This window comes from Miniopterus schreibersii (genome assembly GCF_964146895.1).
Source record: "Miniopterus schreibersii genome assembly, chromosome: 2".
Lineage (NCBI taxonomy): Eukaryota > Metazoa > Chordata > Mammalia > Chiroptera > Miniopteridae > Miniopterus > Miniopterus schreibersii.
The window spans coordinates 138,271,043-138,288,543 of record NC_138102.1 but is presented as its reverse complement, the minus strand read 5'-3'; the positions used below and the strand labels follow the sequence as shown (position 1 = coordinate 138,288,543).

At 50.4% G+C, this 17,501-nt stretch overlaps 2 protein-coding genes across 10 annotated transcripts; one reads left to right on the top strand and one right to left on the bottom strand.

Moving 5' to 3' along the window:
• Nucleotides 1-580: 580 nt before the first annotated feature.
• On the top strand, nucleotides 581-5,010 carry LOC308553941 (transmembrane protein 198-like). Of its 9 annotated transcripts, none has more exons than XM_081130463.1 (5): nucleotides 581-785; nucleotides 1,798-2,058; nucleotides 2,632-3,213; nucleotides 3,651-3,811; nucleotides 3,932-5,010. In XM_081130463.1, the coding sequence occupies exons 2-5, from the start codon at nucleotides 1,884-1,886 to the stop codon at nucleotides 4,067-4,069; spliced, it is 1,056 nt and encodes a 351-aa protein (XP_080986589.1). In that variant the 5' UTR covers nucleotides 581-785; nucleotides 1,798-1,883; the 3' UTR covers nucleotides 4,070-5,010. The 9 variants fall into 9 exon arrangements, with proteins under 9 accessions (XP_080986589.1, XP_080986593.1, XP_080986592.1 ...); XM_081130467.1 differs by having other exon boundaries at nucleotides 589-785; nucleotides 2,680-3,213; nucleotides 3,654-3,811; XM_081130466.1 differs by having other exon boundaries at nucleotides 589-785; nucleotides 2,680-3,213.
• A 157-nt stretch (nucleotides 5,011-5,167) lies between these two features.
• Nucleotides 5,168-10,649, bottom strand: MMP19 (matrix metallopeptidase 19). Its single transcript, XM_081130452.1, has 9 exons — nucleotides 10,408-10,649; nucleotides 10,025-10,110; nucleotides 9,025-9,155; nucleotides 8,588-8,803; nucleotides 7,914-8,159; nucleotides 7,370-7,495; nucleotides 6,600-6,764; nucleotides 6,317-6,444; nucleotides 5,168-6,141 (listed from the first exon to the last, which is right to left on the bottom strand). The coding sequence occupies exons 1-9, from the start codon at nucleotides 10,495-10,497 to the stop codon at nucleotides 5,689-5,691; spliced, it is 1,641 nt and encodes a 546-aa protein (XP_080986578.1). The 5' UTR covers nucleotides 10,498-10,649; the 3' UTR covers nucleotides 5,168-5,688.
• Nucleotides 10,650-17,501: the final 6,852 nt, after the last annotated feature.

The following is a 17,501-nucleotide window of genomic DNA, read 5'->3' as shown; positions in this document are numbered from 1 at the left end:
CTGGGCTCAGAACCTGAGCGAAGTGCCAAAAAACACTGCACTCATCTGCATGCTGCTTTACATCTCATTTGCATCCCGAGCTGTTCGGTCGACGTCGACAAGCGACCCCTCCCCCACGCAGACCCTGCTCGGGTCCCCGCTCTGTCGGTCCCCTCCTCTGCACACGCCTCTCTCGTTAGTCCCTCTTCCAGACTCCGTCTTACTTCGCAAGTTTGTCCACCCACGAACCCCTCGCCGGCGCCCCCGGCAGCAAAAGCCCCTTCCCCGAATCCCCAATCCGGACCACCAGGTTCTCCAGAAGACAATACTCCAATTCTCTGGGAAGTGGAAGAAACCAAGCCAAAGCTAGGGGGGCGCTGAGACCCCAGTTGGGGCTTTGATAGCTTCCAGTTGTCGAATCATCGCCTAAGTATTCAGAGACCTTTCTCCAAACCTCCTGTGCACCCAGGACCCTTCCCTGCTATGGTTGGCGGGGGGGTCTCTGGTCCCAGCCTCCAGCAGGAGGCAAACTGGGTCCCCCACACACAAGGGAAAGAGTTGGAGGGGCCCGCCCCGTGATGTCACCCCCCCACCCTGTCCCCTTCCTCCGCCCCCCAAGCTGATTGCATTTAGCTCACGGGGCTTGGGCTACGACTTGCAAGAGTTTAGGGGGCAACGAACTGAGTGGCCCTGTTGGTACCCACGCCCGACAGCCGCCCGGACACCTAGGACCTCCGGGCAGGGATGCAGCTGGGGGTCTAGGGAAGCACTTCTACCCCCTTCCTCTCCTCAGCCCTGGCAGGGTGGTGAGTAGTTAACACCCCCTCCCCGACCTCTCCTTGTTTAGGGTCCCTAGGCTTCCTAGAGAATTGAGGAGAGGAACCCCAGGGATTCCCCAAGCCAGCCCTCCAGCCTGTTAGGATCTTGATGTCCAAAAGAAGACAGCTGAAGGAATGTGCCTGCATCCACCCTACCCGACTCCCGCAGTGCCCCCAGTGCCAGCCCCTCCTTGGTGTTCTCCTCTCAGGAACTGAATTCAAATCCCACTGGCATCCCTGACACCTCTGGGGAAAGGGAGGGGTAGGAAGTCCCAGCGTCCTGAGGGGAGGAGCAGGAGGCTACCAGGATGTGAGATATCTGTGGGCAAGGTGCCTGCTTATTACATGGAGGGGGGGCGGGGGGTTGGACTGTGGCTGGATGCCCCTTCCCCCAACAACTCCATCTCCCTGTGAAGCAGAGGCTTCAAACCCCTGACAAATGTGGATGACTATCTCTACTTGATTCCTTGTCTCGAACTCTTTTGGTGCCTGTTTTCCCCCGCCCCTCTTCCCTGGGGTTGGAGCAGCTGTCTGGAGACCCCACCATGACTCATTCTCTCCTCTTTCTCCTCCTTCTTCCCCCTTATTAACCCCACCCTTCCTAGTCCAGTGTGGTAATATTGAGTCCCAGCTGCAGATGGGGCAAGCTTTCTTTTCAGCTGGAATAGGCTGCTGGGTCTTTAGCCTCCAGTCCTATTAGAGCCCCTGGACCCTTCCCTCCACAGATCTTAGGACTTCCTACTCCTCCTGCCCCACCCTGGAAAGTCAGGGGGCAGAAAAAGGTTTATTACCTTCTAAGATTTTCATTTTAGTTAGTATCCTTGTTGCAGAGGGTAGTAAAGAGACAGCTGGCTCCCCTCAACCCAATCCTGTAGATTTCTTTAGTTACTCCAGCAGGGCCATGCTCCCTCCTGAAATTGGCCTTTCTTCAAATGAAATAGAGGTACAAAATCCTCAAGATTCATGGGCACCTGAGTTCCTGCCCCATACCCCCTTGCAGGTTTCCCAAACCCCTCAAGACATTCATGGATGGATGAGAGGAGCTGACACTGACCTCCCCCTCTGTGACCACCTTTTCTTCCTGCCATGGAGGAAGCTTTGCTGCCCCTGGCCATGACCTCTGACCCCAGGCCCTTTAATCAGCAACTCCCAGAGCCTCCAGACCCAAGATGTGTCTTGGAACCCCAGGATAATCCTGAACTGGCACCCGCCCTGGTGTGTGCTCTTTGCTGCTGCTTTGGAATCATCTACTGCTGCTTCGGTGAGGGTGAGGGCAGAGCCAGGGTTCTGGGGGGCAGCTGCCCAAGACTGTCACCCTCAAGGATGATGTTAACTTTCTCCTTTGCTCCTGGGCCACCTCTGTTCCTCTATAAGGGAATGCTTACCTTCAGTATGGCCCATGCTGCTCTTGCCAGCTCTTCTTGTTTATCCCCCACCCCCATGCCCTTCAGCTGTGCCCCCTGGCACTCTCCCTTGCCTTCTACCTCAAACCTCCATTCCCAAATTATCCTCCATGTTTAAGGCTTCTTCACCCTTCCCCAATAACCTGAATCAGCTTATGCTGATTTCTTCCCATCTACCATCTCTGGAAGGATTAGACCTTCTTTCTGTACTTACTCCCCTCAATGCATCCATCTTACCTGATTTTTCCCTCCCATTCCCTCTCAGTTCCTGAGAAGTCTCTGCTCTCCTGAGATTAGCCCTTTCTGCCTCTTGCCTTGAGGTCCCTGGGTGTGCTGCTCCTGTCTTAAGCTCTTCTGCTTACCATCAGAGCCATCCCTGTGGACTCCTCCACCCCTTTCGGCCTCTCAGTGCCTGCTGCCTCCCTTCCCAGGCTACCGCTGCTTCAAGGCAGTGATGTTTCTCTCCGGCCTGCTATCAGGATCTCTGGTGATCTTTCTGCTGTGCCACAAGGAGCGAGTTCTAGAGACACAGCTGAGCCTGGAGGTGAGCGCGGGCATTGCGCTGGGCATCGGACTCCTCTGCGGCCTGGTCACCATGCTGGTTCGGAGTGTTGGGCTCTTCCTGACTGGTCTCCTGCTAGGCCTAACCCTGGGTGCCGGGGCCCTGCTGGGCACCGAACCCATCTACCAACCACCTTCAGCCTGGGTGCCGGCCGGGGGGCTAGTGGGGCTGGCACTGCTGGGAGCCCTGCTCACGCTTCGGTGGCCACGTCCATTCACCATTCTGGGCACAGCCCTGCTGGGTGCTGCGGTGCTGGTGGCCTGTGCTGACTATTTCCTGGAAGGGCTGGCACTGGGCAGTCGGCTGGGCCAACGCTTGCAGGCACTTCCAGCCTTGCCTCCTCTCTGCTGGTATAGCTGGGTCTTGCTGGGGACCTGGCCAGCCCTGGGGGCCCTTGGGGCCCTGGCTCAGTGGAAGCTCATGGATGAGGAACATGGAGGCCACGCCAATGGTGAGTTAGTGCCATGGTACAGAAGCAGCCAGCCTGTGCCTTCTCATGTCCCCATGTCCCAGACTTGAGGAAGGGAAGGGGGAAAATATACTTGAGAGGAGGGCAGAGGTATCTAAGGTAAATGGGGCAGGGCATTGAAAGGAAGTTAAAGTTGGAGGAGCCAAAAGTCAGTAAGAATGAGAAGGAAAATTGTCAGGGGAGTGGGAAAGAGCTGTTGGAGACTGTTACGGAAGAAAAGGAAGATTTCAGGAAAGTCGGGGAGGAGAGAGTAGGAAGACTACTCCAAAGAAGGGTTTCTTTTAGAAGAACTGGGGGAGAAGACAAGGCTTGATAGAGCCAGAACAAGGAGATCAGATGGATTTCTCTAGAGTGTGTGTTTGGGGGTAGGATTCTGGGTCTAAAGAGGCCTCCCTCAGTCTGTATTTCCCCCTCCCAAGCAGTGGTCTTGAGCCACCAGCGAAGGCATCTCCAACTCCTTCGGATCCATCAGCAAGAGGCCAAGTGGCACCGGACCTCCCCTGGGGTGGGGCTCTGTGAGGGCAGCTACCGGCGCCAGCTCCCCCACAATGCCCGGAGCCCTGCTGACAGTCTGGCTCCAGTGAGTGGGGTGAGGGGGCACTCTGCGGGATGGGGCAGAGGGGTACATGGGGATGGTCAGGGTGGTACAGGGACTGACCCAGGCCCTTCCTTCTGTCCTCTCTGCCCTGTGCTACTCCAGAGTTATCTCCAGAGCCTTCGAGAGCGCCAACTGGGACCGGGCAGCCAGGCCACAGCCCCCCACACCATCCTGGACCTGGATTCTGACTGTGGTTCCACTGTACCCCTTACCACACCTTCTGGTTCCACCCAGACCTGAGCCTAAACCTCCACTGATACCCCCATACCCCTAGCAAGGGCTTGGGAACACTATGTGGGCAGGGCCTGAGCCGTCAGGACTCACACACAAACTTCCTCACCTCTTAGACTTGGGGATGGAATCTGTCCTCCAACCTAGACCAGCCCTGTAGGGATAGGTTTCAGAGACAGAGAGGAATCTTGGGGAGGAGAGCGGAATGGAAATATGAGTAGCTACCTCTGTCCAATAATAGAGGTGCCTTGCTCCCTAAAGTAACTCCCTAATTCCCTCCAAATCAAGGGGGGGCCCCTTACCCAGGTAGCCTTTTATATACCCGCCTCAGTGTGCCACACAATGGTAAATTAAGGGGTTTTGTTTTTGTAGGAACTGTAGAAAATCAGGAAGCCTCCTAAAGCACTTGACAGCTTTTTGATGGGGAGAAGGGCACAGAGGAGCTCCAGGATCCCCCAAGCCCCTCATTAGGGGACAGTTGGGTTTCTGATTAGCCTTTCCCCCTGGGTCCCATAGGCCCAAGCCCCCTTCTCCTACCTCAGTTGGGGTTATTGTCCTCCATGGTGCTTCCCTTTCTCTCCTTCTCGATGTAGGGAAGACCAAGGGTCAGTGCCTGGCTCAGCCCCTGCCTCCCCCAAAAGCTGGCTTCTTGCTCCAAGGAGGGAGCATTGCCCACATGCCAGAGTGTTGCCCTTTTGCCCAAAGGAGCCTTGTATTCTGGGCTATATGGGAGACAAGTGCCTTCTCTGCCTCTCATTGTAGGTGATGCTAATCTCTTAATCAGAACTTTGTCCCAGCCACTAACCCTTTCTAACTCTCCCCACTATGACTCTTTTGCCTGATTCCCCAGACAGCATAAAGGAAGACATATCCCTCCTCTGGGAGCAAGGCTATGATGGGAGGGAGGAAGGACCTGGGAACAGGTAAATAAAGTGGCATTAAACACTGAACCAGGGAGTCTGTCCTCTACTGTTGCTGCTCTTTTGTTTCTTTGCACCCCAAAACAAAGAGCCATACTGACAAGTCCTATGTCCACTAAAGATTTGATAAGGGTTCTCTTAGCAGACTAGGCTACTGTAGGAATTACACACACACAGCCAGAGGAAGAATTGTTCAGTCCTCTCTTATGAACAAGGAGTTAGCCTTTATTAAGCACAAATGTGCCAAACACTTCACATATAGTATTTCATTTAATGCAGCAACCCTGCAGGATTGGCATTAACCTCATTTTGCAGATGGGAACTCTGAAGCTCAATGAGGTTAATTAATTTGCTTAAGTCATAAACAAGAAAATATGATTCTCAAGAATTCCAAAACCCTTGCTCATTTTACTGGCCATGCTGTTTTCTTGCACTTTATCTAGAAAGAACAGGACCCAAGCATTCAGCTTCCCAGCTGTTGTCTCCTATCAGGCCTGATTGACACCTTCCCTCTACCACTATCTTCCAGAGAGTAGATAGCACAGTTGGAAGTGCTATCTAGAACTCAAAGAAATGGGTAGATTTGGGGGCTGACCCAGAGCATGGGAGAATGGGGACTAGAGCTAGGACATTTAGAGGTCTGAGGTCTATGGCCCATGACCCTGCAGCAGCACCTGCAGTCCAGTGAGTAGACATTTGGTTGAAGTCTTAGGCCTCTGGGAGGGTGACATTACCAGGGAATAAAAGGGTGGAGCCTGTGACTGAGGGGGTCATATCCAAGATTGTGTCTCTGGGTGAGCGGTCAGTGTTCAAGGTGGTATCTATGGACGAGGAAGTGGTATCCAAGATTGTTCCTGTGACTGAGTGGTCAAGGCCTGTGGCTGAGGGAGTGGTGTCTTCACCTGATGGGGTAGTGTCTGGGATTTGGGGACGACAGTGCATCCAGTTGTGGGCAATATCTCTGGGATAGCCCTTCTCTACTCGAAGCTGCCGGTTGAGATGCCAATACTGTTTGCCCTTGAAGAAGTAGACGTGGCCATCCTGCCAACTCATAGCGGCTGAGAGCTGGTCTGGCACTCCTGTAAACAACCGCTTGATTGGCTTGGGGTAGTGGCTGAAGTCAGTTCGGGCCAGCTCATCCCACTGCCAGTACCCGGAGCCCTAGGAGTGGGGTAGATAAGGAAAAGAGGAGGATGAGGAGAGGGCTCAGGGGCCCCAGCTACCCTCAGACCACTGCAGCTGCAAATCTCCCTTTAGGAGCAGGTCTTAGCTTCTTGGTGGGAGGTTGCCTGCCCATCCCTTAAGAAGGGATTTACCCTTGCCTTTAAGTATATACCTTAAAGAGGAACACCTTTTGGTTGACTGGCCAATAGAGAGCTGCATCCAGGTTGGGTTCTACCCTATTCAGCTTCTTGGGGAAGCCAGGAGACATCTTGAAATTAATATAGCGCCACACCTTGTCTCCTGAGAACATACAAGAACAAGTCACCTCTGTCCTCAGGTGATAGTTTCAGTTCCTCCTTTGCACCCTCTCAGAAACTTCTCATCTCTCCCTCCCTTTTATAGCTTCTTTGATGGTAGGCCCTTCTTGGGTAAGACACATAAACTAGTCCCTTTACCCTTAAAGAAGTAAATCCATTGCGTTCGAGGAGAGTAGACGGCAGCATCCAGGTTTCCTGGGAGTCCCTCCCAAAGAGCAGACACTTGAAACAAGGGACCAAGCCCTGAATCTGTCACGGTCCACACATAGCTCCCCTTGAAGGCATAGGTCTTCCCACGGGGCCCTGAGAGCAAAGATGCATCAACAAATTAAAAAGATAGGGGTCAAAAGACTTGTGGTTATCTCAGACAGGCTGATAATTTGCCCTCCTCCTACAGGCTGATTCCTCAAAAATTCATTCAACTTTAATTCGTTAAGATTAAGGGGGCAGAGAAGGAGGACCCAGAGTTCAGCCTGTCCTTTGTTGTTCAAAGCAATTGAGCTCTGATCCACTCAATGAAACAAAAACCCTACAGATAACTGCTCCCCCTTTGGGGGCCTTACTTTCCACCCCAGGTGACTTCCAAGTTGTCCTTCATTGCAGGTACAATACCCTCTTTAATAGACATTCCAGTTAATGTAGTTTTCTCCATCTTGCTGTATTTCCAGATGTGTTTTAGTGGCTCTTACAGGGTAGCAACCGAGGGAAATGCCTGCCTCACCCATCTTTAATTTGGCTCTGAACCCTCCCTCCTCATGCCACATGCCTCCTTCCATGACCACTAACTCCTGCCTGATACCTAACCTCCACTGCTCATACTGCTATCCCATGTCATTCCCATTTGTCCAGCCTCGAGGTCAGCGGGCTGCCCCACTGCTTGCCTATAGCCTGGAGGGGAAGAGCCTCACCCAGCATTATGGCATCCAGTTCACCACGGCAGGGGTCTGGCATGGGACTGGGTTCTGTGGGCATTTGGGGTACAGTGAGGAGCTCCGTCTCTTCTTCCTCATTCCCTACCTCAGGGCTCTTCTTGCCTGCAAGGTAACATAATGCTGCTCAGGGAGAGAACTTGTAACTCGACCTCCTCACGCTCCTGTAAGTTTGGCTCAGAGGCCCCATAGAGAAGAGGAAAGGGAATCCCAGAGAGTTTCCCTGGGTGGGAGGCAAGATCATATTGATATCAGCAGGAGACATGTTTTAGTTTAGGGGGAAGGAGATTTGCTGGAATCTTCGTTCTCCCCCAAGAATGAGTCTGAGGGGAGAGAGGCCCCAAAGGAAGATTAGATGTGGAAGTGTCAAAAAACAGTTCCTGAAAATATAAGTCTGAATAACTGGGCAAGAGGGAGAGAAATAAGCCAAGCCATTTCCCTCCATGGAGGTTAGACCTGCCTCTTCAAGCCTGAAGAGATGCTGATCAGACTGACCCTCATGATCACTAGGGGAAAGGACTACCATAGAGAGCCTGGATCCCTGCCACATCATCTGGGTGCAGCTTGAAGTGGGGCCGGTAGCCAGAGTAGACAGGGGCCATGAGGGCTTTGGTATATCGGGAGTGCCCAAGCCCCAGGGCATGGCCCAGTTCGTGGGCTGCAATGATGCGAAGGTTCACCCCCTGGTAAGTCCTCTCGGTCCAAAGCTCATCTTCATCAAAGTGCACACTGCCCAGCTCTGGGATGTCAGCATGGGCCAGGACTCTCCCTGGACAAAGGCAAAAGTGGACAGGAAAGAGGTCAGAGCTCCTAGGCTAGAGCTCCCCTGCCTGTTATAAACTCCATTACTCCATTCCCATAAAATTCTCCCATCTATGGTCACTGTCTCTTGGATGCCACTCTCTCTTCTTTCAGATTCCTGTCATCACTCAGTTCTCACAGGGATGCCCATCACTCTGCCACTTGACCTCCCAACTACTCTCTCCTCTCTGGCCCAGTCCTCTCTGAGGTGTGCCTTGAGCAGGGTCCCAGGGAGGTAATCAGCTGCTCCCCAAGGGAATGTTAGGTGGTCAGAGAGTGTAGGGTGCAGCTGGGCATAGGGACCAGCCTAAACACTAAGGTTCCAGAGTCCCTGGCTCAAGGGGACAGAGATAATCTCAGAGGTCTGTTTGGTGAGAGCCAAGAGCTGGTACCTACCAGGCCCATCAAAGGTATTAGAGCAGTACGGGCTTTGGCGGCCATGGAAAGAGAGGCGGATGTCAGCCCAGCCAGCCTTCACCTCCCGGAAGGTCAGGGGGGCCACATTGCTCCAGTACTGGAAGGCTTGAAGCAGAGCTGCCCGGGCTGTGTGGGATGGAAGGGTGGAAGGCAGGTTCAAGATGCGGAAGGTCAGGTGCTTCTTTCTCCAGCGGCCTGGTTATTGGACCAGAAAATAGATCAGGAACAGGGATCTTTCTGCCAACCCCAGAGAGCTCTGATGAGTTTGTGCATTGATTCAGCAAAGCTATGTAACAACCCCTCCAGACAAGTGATAATCGGGTAATCACCAGGTAACCATCCATTCAACACTTAGCTAGTCCAGGCTGTCCATGCCACCTCTGCCTATACCTCCCTTTTCCAGGCTCAGGCCTCACCCAGCAGCAGATATTTAAGGGTCTTCTGGTTGAAGGGGTCCTCCAGACCACAACGGGGTTGCCTCATGCGGGCCCTTGTGGCATCATCCAGCTGACCTGAGACTGGGAGCTCAGATGCTTCCTGAAAAGCTCTGAAAAGAGGTAGAGGATAGGTCTAACAAGGTAGGGGAATCTGAAATGACTGGGAACTGGGGAAAGCTCTTTGGCCTTCTGCTGCCCGAAGTGATAGCTGAAAAAGCACAGAGTCTCTGAAGCTGATGGCGTCACTCCCGTATCCAGTTCTTATAATTTGAACCTTCTCTTCTGTTCAGGAGATACGGTGATATTCCAACTTCACCTCCCCATCTCCAGTCTCTTATTTGGATAAGGTTCCCCTCTCATGGTGCCTTTCCCCCCACACACTGCAATCTAACCTGCTCTGGAGACTCTCCCACCACTGTTCCCACCTGAGGGCCTGTCCTCCCTCAGCCTTCTCCCCTCCTGGCTGGATACCCCATCCCAGCCCAGCCTGCTCTGGAGCAATTTCATTCATCAGGCACTGCAGTCACTGTGGCTTTTCAAGGGATCACGAACATATGTGAGAGCAAAAAGAAAAATCCAGTGGATCCAAAATATAAAAAGAGAACTTCAAAATAGAAATAAATGATGAATTAAATGTCTACAAAAGGAAACATCATGTCAACTACCCAACCCCAACTCAATTCAAATCATAGTTTTACATATACATTATACTTAATGTGGAATGTGACTCAATATTAGTATTTGAATACAATGTGGAGCTTCCAAAGGAGTGCTTAGAGCCTTAGAAGATCCACTAACTGCTTCTCATCTTTGAATCTCCATCTCACCTCATGCCCACCACCCTAACAGTGATAACCACCCATTCCCTAGGTCCCAACATGGATTTGGGTCAGGCAGAGGTGAGTCTAGGGAGAGGAAGAGAGGAGAGGAGGAAAGACCTTGCAACCTCAATCCTTGGATGCTTCTTATGATCTCTCACCTCAGAGCCTCCTTGATATCTTCCAACTTGAAGTTATCAGGTCCTTCTAGAGGCTTCTGTAGGTACCCATATTGCAAAAGGTAATCCTATGACAGAGGTAGGGGTTAGCAGAATAAAAAAGGGGGTTAGTGTCAAGGTAAATCCTCTAAGGGACCTAACAGGCCCATGAGGATAGGTGGGAACAGATGTGGAAGGATTGAAGGAGAGGCACCTTAGGGAAGGGGCTCAAGTGGAACAAAAGGAAGGAGTGGGAGATGGGCAGGGGTAGATTGTGGAGTAGAGGAGGGAAGGAAAAGGCAGACAGGTCAGGAGGGAGGCTTGGATGGGACTACAGAACAGTACCCCAATCCACCCCCTAGGTCCCTTGTACCCAGGGGACTCACCATTGCTGCCTCCTTCTCTGCAGGCCCCAGGGCCCGGCCTGTGACTGTCATGGGAAGTAGGAAGCCCAGCCACAGCGGCCACCAGTTCATGGTCCCACCAGGCAGGAGCTCCAGAGGCTGACTGTGGCCCCTGCCCTGAAATTTCTGGGAGCCTCAGGGATCAGGGATAGGTGTAGGGGGGCTCTTGCCTCCAGTTCTTTTCACTCTTAAGTCTCTGGTCCTCTTTATAAAACTTCAGGGGAGGGGAATTGGGGGGAGTGGCAGGGGGAGGTGACTCAGCTCAGAGATATGTTGTAATTCACCATTAACCCCTGCCCTGCCAAGAGTGCAGCGTCAAGAAGACCCATGCCCCAGAGTCTTCTGTTGGAGATGGGAAGACTTTTCATACTGTCCCGGGGGTGGGTATTTTAGGAGGATGAGAAGCAGAATCTTTGCAGATAGAGATAGGGACCATGACCATCTCCTGGAGCTGGACATTCCTGTGCCCCAGGATCCCTGCAAAACTCCTCATCTTCAACCTTGATGTCTCTCTGTCTACTCTGAAATGGGGGGGGGGGGGAGGGATAAAAGCTAAGAGGTAGAAAGCAGCTTAGGTGCTTGTGTTTCAGGTGAAGGAATCAAGGTTGAGGTCTTAGATGTTTTTGTCCCCAAGACCAAGTTGGGAATTTAAATGCTCTTGAAGCCCACTTGTGTCTGCTTTAATAAAAAGTCCTGATTTCAAGAATTTAATGAGCCTGGTAAGGGAGTAGAAGTTAACAAGGGCACAAAGAAGTAAAGGGTAGGAGCCCTAGCCAGTTTTGCACAGTGGTTAGAGCGTCGGCCCTCAGACTGAAGGGCCCAGGGTTTGATCAATCGATGTGTCTCTCACACCTTTGTTTTCTCTCTCTCTCTCTCTCTCTCTCTCTCTCCCCCTTCCACTCTTTCTGAAAAGCAATGGAAAAGATATCCTCAGGTGAGGATTAAAAAAAAAAGAAGTAAAGGGTGGGAGACTGTTCACAGGGAGCTTACAGCCAAGGTAAGGCCAACCCAAGTACCTGAAATGGGGGGAACCAGGATGCCAGGCAGGGGGTGCCCATCCTAAGAGTTATGGGGTTGTGGAAAGGGTTGCTGAGAGGAGAGACTTTGGAGGCTGCCTATGACTTCGATGAATGAAAGGGTACTGAGGGACAGGGATAGTGTAGATCTTGAGTAAAAGTGCAGAGCTGAGAAAAACCAGCTGTGCTCAGTAAGTCCTGAGGATCTGTACTACTTCATTCATCACTGAGTCCCTAGCGTCTACCCCAGGCTAGCTTAATGCTTCAGGTGGTGCTTAATAAATATTTGTCAAATAAATGACCATGATGGGAACCAGAGTCTAGAGGGTCCTAAATGCTATATAAGGAAGAAGAGAAAAAGTTAAATTTTAGAAACCTACTGTGCATTAGTTGATTTCTGTTATCTCATTTAATTCTCATAACCCTCCTATGAGGGAAGAGTTATTCTGGCCATTTTTAAAACATGTTTTTATTGATTTTAGAGAGAAAGGAAGGGAGAAGGATAGAGAGAAACATCGATGAGAGAGAAGCATAGATCAGCTGCCTCCTCCCCTTGCACTGGGGATTAAGCCAGAAACCCAGGCATGTGCCCTAACTAGGAATCAAACTGTGACCTCCACGTTCAAGGGTCGAGACTCAACCACTGATCCACAGCAGCCTAGCGATTCTGGCCATTTTTTGTTAGAGGAAACGGAGATCCAAAGAGGCAACCTTGACTAAGGACATGAAGTTCCTAATTGGTCTGGCCTATATTCAAACCCACTGCTGACTCCATCCATAACCCATGCTCTTTCCATGCACACTGACTCTTAGAGCTTTATTCTTTTTTTTAAAATTGATTTTAGAGAGGAGGAAGAGACAGAGAGAGAAATATCGATGTGAGAGAGATACAACAAAGGGTGTTGCCTGCTGCAAGCTCCCGAACCAGGGATCGAACCTGCAACCTAGGTATGTGCCCTGACCAGGTTCAAACCCGTGACCTTCCAGTGCACGGGACGACTCTCCAACCAACTGAGCCATACTGGCAAGGGCTAGAGCTTTTTTCTTTAAATGGTTAGGAGCCAGGGAAGGTTCCACTATCATTTATGCATCACACAACATTTGTGTACTGTTCAAATGCACAGGGAAGTAGTGATAGGTATGGGGGAAAGGGTTACTAAACTCATGTTCTCAATAGGACTCTAATTTCGACTCCTTCCCCACACTGCAGCCTGAAAGGCTGATAGACTGCAGGGGAAACCGTCACACCCCAAGATTGAGGCTGGGGATATTCCTGACTCATATTGTCGCCCTCAACGATGCTGGTCACCTTGACCCACCCTGCACTCAACTGGTAACAATCAGGTGACTAAGTCCCAAATGGCCAGTGACAGGCCAAGGAGGACAGAGAGCTTCTGACTGATGAGTCACAGAGGCCATGACCGAGGCCACCACTGAGGTTGATGCCCCCAGGAAATGATGGGGTTGGGTAACCAGCTCATGCTCAGCCCCCTGCAGGACTCTTTCTCCATCCTGCCCATCTGTCCCTCTTTTTCCATACCCCACCCCTCAGTCTCTCTTCTTCTTCTTTAAATATATTTTATTGATTTCAGAGAGAGGCAGGGAGAGGGGGAGAGAGAGAGAAACATCAATGATGAGAATCATTGATGAGCTCCCTCCTGCACGTCCCTGACTGGGGATCGAGCCCGCAGCCCGGGCATGTGCCCTGACCAGGAATTGAACCGCGATCTCCTGGATCCTAGGTCGATGCTCAACCGCTGAGCCACGCCGGCTGAGCCTCTTCTTTTGAGAACAAGACATGGACCAATTGAAAATTATAATTTTTTTCTGATTAAAGTTGTTGTTTTTTCTGAATAAAAGTTATTCATTGCTCATTGTAGTAAATTTGGAAAATACCAAAATAAACAAAGGAGAAAATGAAAACCACTAGTAAGTTCTACCCAGAAGAGAACCACTAGTAACATTTTGATGCATTTACTTGAAACCGTGGCTCTGAGTTCGGCTCCGGCGCTGCCTGCCCAGCCTCGCTCAGCCCCTAGAGACGGGCTGGGATGGAAGAGAACCCGCAGGAAGTAGTAAGGATGGTGGGGGAGGGCCAGGAGCTGAGGGCGGTGGGGGAGAGGAGAATACAGACGAGGAGGGTCTGAGGAAAAGGCGGGAAGTAAGATGAGCGTGACTACAAACTACTCCCCCCCCTTAGGTACCTCATATAGGAAAAAGGCGCGGGTGGGGGTTGCTTAGGAGTGTGTGTTAGTGAGAGGTGGTGGTTATCATGGCAGGTAACAAACAGTGGGCTCACTCTGGCCTCGGAAGGCCCTGGGGGATGGAACCACCTTCTAGATACTAAGAATCCAGGAGAGAATAGTGTAAAATAGTGAAAGCTGCTAAATAGTTTATTTATTTAAATCTCAACAATAATTCTGAGGGCTGGTATTATCCCCTTTTTATAGAAAAAGAAAATGAGTCTCTAATAGGTTGCTTTGGGTCACACAGCTGGAAACAGCAGGGCCTCAGGCTCAAGCTATGATCTTTGCAGCCTCCCAAGAGTTTCCACGGGCACCCAAACAAACCCCCCTAGAGCCGGGAGCTGCAGGCAGAAGACAGGGCATATGCGCAAGAACCGCATGACTAAGTCTGTTCCCATAATGGCGTCATGACCACCCCTTCTGCCAGCCCCACCCCCTGAGCCAGGCTGACCCAGCTCTTTTTCCCTCTGAATTTGTCATGTCTCGCTGGGGGAGACGTGGGAATGTGTGTGAAGGGTTAGAACATGTGGTCTGCCTGCCGCAAAAAGAGAACTTGATTCTGTGAGAGAAAGAACTCCTGGGTTCTTTGGCGTGCTTGCTCCCTTCCTGCAATCTGGTTTCCCTCTCTGCCCACAGATTGTGGCAGAAGAGTTTGTATAGAAATATTTTTAATTATAGTATGTTAAACTGTCACGGGGGGATTAGGTTAGAATCTGAGAGTACGTTCTAATGATCAGAAGCTATGGGTATATGGGTGGAGGGCAAAGGTTTGTAGTCTCTAAGCCCAAGAGAAGCCAATTTCTAAACTGTCATCCACCCCCTCTGACAGATACCCTTACTCAAATGGGGTGGCCTGAAGGGCTACATCCTGGTTTATAAAGGGCAAGTCTGGGTCCTGAAACTGGAAACTGGAGGTGAGAAAAAGGTAAGTAGTAGCCAGATTAAGGCCAGCCCAGGCAGATCTAGAGATGCTGGTTTTCTCCTCAGGGAATCAAGATAAAGGGAACTTTCTCTTGCTGAATGGGGTTGAGTTATTGCCAAGCCGTTACTCTGGAAACCTCTGTTTTTAAGAAGAAACCTGCCCACACACATGCACTCCTTTAATTAGCCATGAGTTCTTAGAAGCCAGATGGGAAACCATGGCCAGGACTGTGCACAGCTGGAACTGGTTAGTGACCAGGGAAGTGGGAGGAATTTGAGGATGGCTCAGGCCTTGGGCCAGCACATTGTGTTCCCAGGATGCCCCAAACTACCTCGACCTCCATTAAGAACACTCTGGAATTCCCACCTACCCACTGGCCCTGGAACACTCACCCACTGGGGTCTTGCCTGAACTGGCTCAATTGAAAGGCCATCAGACCCAATTCTTAAATTCTTCAGCTCCTGTCAAAGTGTGAGAGGGACCAAGATCTGCCTCCCTTCTCCAGTTCACAGAAAAAGGTGTTATCCCACAGGACTTCCCTGGAGATTGCTGTAGGCTTCTGCTTGTGGTCCCATAACCCAGCAGAGTGCCAAAGGGATGCGTGAAGGGATAAATTCTAGCCTCTGAAACAAAGAGGAGAGTAAAGAAATAAGGAGCATAAATGTTCTTTCAACATTTGGAATGATAAGGAAATGGTAGTTACAAAGAATTTTTGCTCCCTCTGAGAATGACAGCCTTTTCCTTAAGAAAAACCAAACTGATCTTTATTGCTTTTCCCAAGGAAAGTGGAATGTGGGGGAGAATTTGGCCTCGTGTCCTCACTCTGTGACCGGAGGAAATAGATCTGTCCTAATATTTGGAGACTGTCATGGGTCTGTAAAGTCCATCTTTGTCTCCTTTTTTGTTGTCAAAAGCATTTTATAGGGGGTTGGCAAGGGAAGAAGTTCAGCACTGACTTCCCCTTTTGAAGAGGGTAGTAACTAGGTAGGGGAGGGAGACTTGGAAAAGACTCAATTCTATTTCTGCCACACCAGCAACGTAGAGAGGGCTGTTGGGGTGACAAGGCTGCCCTTGATGGGGGAACTATGTAGGAAAAGGGGTTGCCTCTGTATCTCCTGTTTTTCCCCTAACTTACCTAAGAAGGATAGTGGGTGCTCACCAGTGTGGTTTGGGTTTTTAGTGGCTTCATTAATTTGACAACAGCGAAAGAGTTGACATTGTGTACAAGTATATCCTCATAAAGGGAGGAAGAGCTTGGGGTTTGAAAGTGCCAGAGGGGCACAATTCCAGTTTGAGTTTGAGCTACATGCAGCTTTGGTATTATGAGCACCACCCCTCACCTATGAAAGAAGTTTTTGAGATGGGAAATAGGAAAAGATAGCTAAGGGAGAAGAGCATTGATCTTTTTTTTCAATCCTCACCTGAGAATATTTTTCCATTGATTTTTAGAGAGTTGAGGGAGGTAGGAAGGGGAGAGAGAGACAGAGAGAAACATCGATGTGAGAGAGACACATCAATTGGTTGCCTCCCACAACTGGGGCCCTTGACCAGGAATAGAACCCTCTACCCTTTGGTCTACAGGCCAATGCTCTAACCACTGAGCCAAACCAGCCAGGGTGAAGACCATTAACCTTAAGACTGAATTCTCAGATTTTTTTTATCCAGAAGCTAATCTTGAGGATGTGTATGTTTGCCTATTGCTCATTAAAATATATATATATATATCTTTATTGATTTCAGAGAGAGGTGGGAGAGAGATGGAAGCATCAATGATGAGGCTGATAGGCTGCCTCCTGTGTGTCCCCCACCGGGGGTCGACCCGGCCATCCAGGCATGTGCCCTGACCGGGAATCAAACCTCAATCTCCTGGATCATAGGGCAGTGCTCAAACACTGAGCCACGCTGGCTGGGCTTATTGCTCACTTTTGTAAGACCCATTATAGTGTTTGTGTGCGCGCGCGAGCTCTTTATTATGGAAGTGATGCTTCTGTTGTAAAAAAAAAAATGAGATAACTGCCTGCCTGCTTTCAAAAAGGAAGCCAGATATTGATGGGATAAGAGCACACTGAAAGGAAAGAATTGAGAGATCTTTGAAAATCAAGAGCTGGAACAGGTGGAAAAATATCCAGTTGATCACTGACCACAAAGCAAGGCTGCCCATTGACTGCAATAGCCCGGGTGGTCAATAAGATCAGAAAGAACTGAGCAGCAAGGTTGTTAACCCTCTGCTATGAGGCAAATGGTGGTAGCCAGTAGCAAAAATGGAGTAAAAGAGAAACAACTGAAAAAGGCAATCAGGCCCTGGCCCTTGTTGCTCAGTGCTTAGAGGGTCAGCCCTCACACCAAAGGGTTGTGGGTTCGATTCCTGGTCAAGGGCACATATCTGGGTTGCAGGTTGATCCCCAGCGGTGGTCAGGGCCATGTGTGAGAGGCAACCAATTGATGTGCCTCTCTCACATCGATGTTTCTCTCTCCCTCTTTTTCTCTCTCCCTCCCCACCCCTCCTTCCCTTCCACTCTCTCTAAAAATTAATGGGGAAAAATATCTTTGGGTGAGGATTAAAAAGAAAGAAAAAAGCAATCAGGATGGGGGCTGAAGTAGCACGGGAAACCAAACCCAGCTTGAATGGAGGGCAAATTGAAAGAGTTCTTCTTCTGGCTAGCAGACAGAATGTACCTTTGCAAATATAAAGAATAAGTACAGTATTGGCAAAAGTTGTCTTCATCCATTAGTCATTGCTTCACTGATTGAATCTACCAGTGCTTCTTAAAATTTTCTGACAAAATTCCCCAGGTAGATTATGAAAAGATATGCTCAGAAGGTAGAGGTGTGTGTATGTAACTGCAGTGGTCACTTCTTTGGGGTATTGGTCCATCTCACAATGATTACCCC

Coding starts and splice junctions, on each gene's coding strand:
- LOC308553941 (XM_081130459.1), top strand. CDS start 1,884: ATGGAGGAAGCTTTGCTGCCCCTGGCCATGACCTCTGACCCCAGGCCC. Junction 2,059..2,568: donor AATCATCTACTGCTGCTTCG/GTGAGGGTGAGG, acceptor GCTTACCATCAG/AGCCATCCCTGTGGACTCCT. Junction 3,812..3,931: donor CTGCTGACAGTCTGGCTCCA/GTGAGTGGGGTG, acceptor GTGCTACTCCAG/AGTTATCTCCAGAGCCTTCG.
- MMP19 (XM_081130452.1), bottom strand. CDS start 10,497: ATGAACTGGTGGCCGCTGTGGCTGGGCTTCCTACTTCCCATGACAGTC. Junction 9,156..10,024: donor GATATCAAGGAGGCTCTGAG/GTGAGAGATCAT, acceptor ACCTCTTTTCAG/AGCTTTTCAGGAAGCATCTG. Junction 7,496..7,913: donor AGGGATCCAGGCTCTCTATG/GTAGTCCTTTCC, acceptor GTTACCTTGCAG/GCAAGAAGAGCCCTGAGGTA.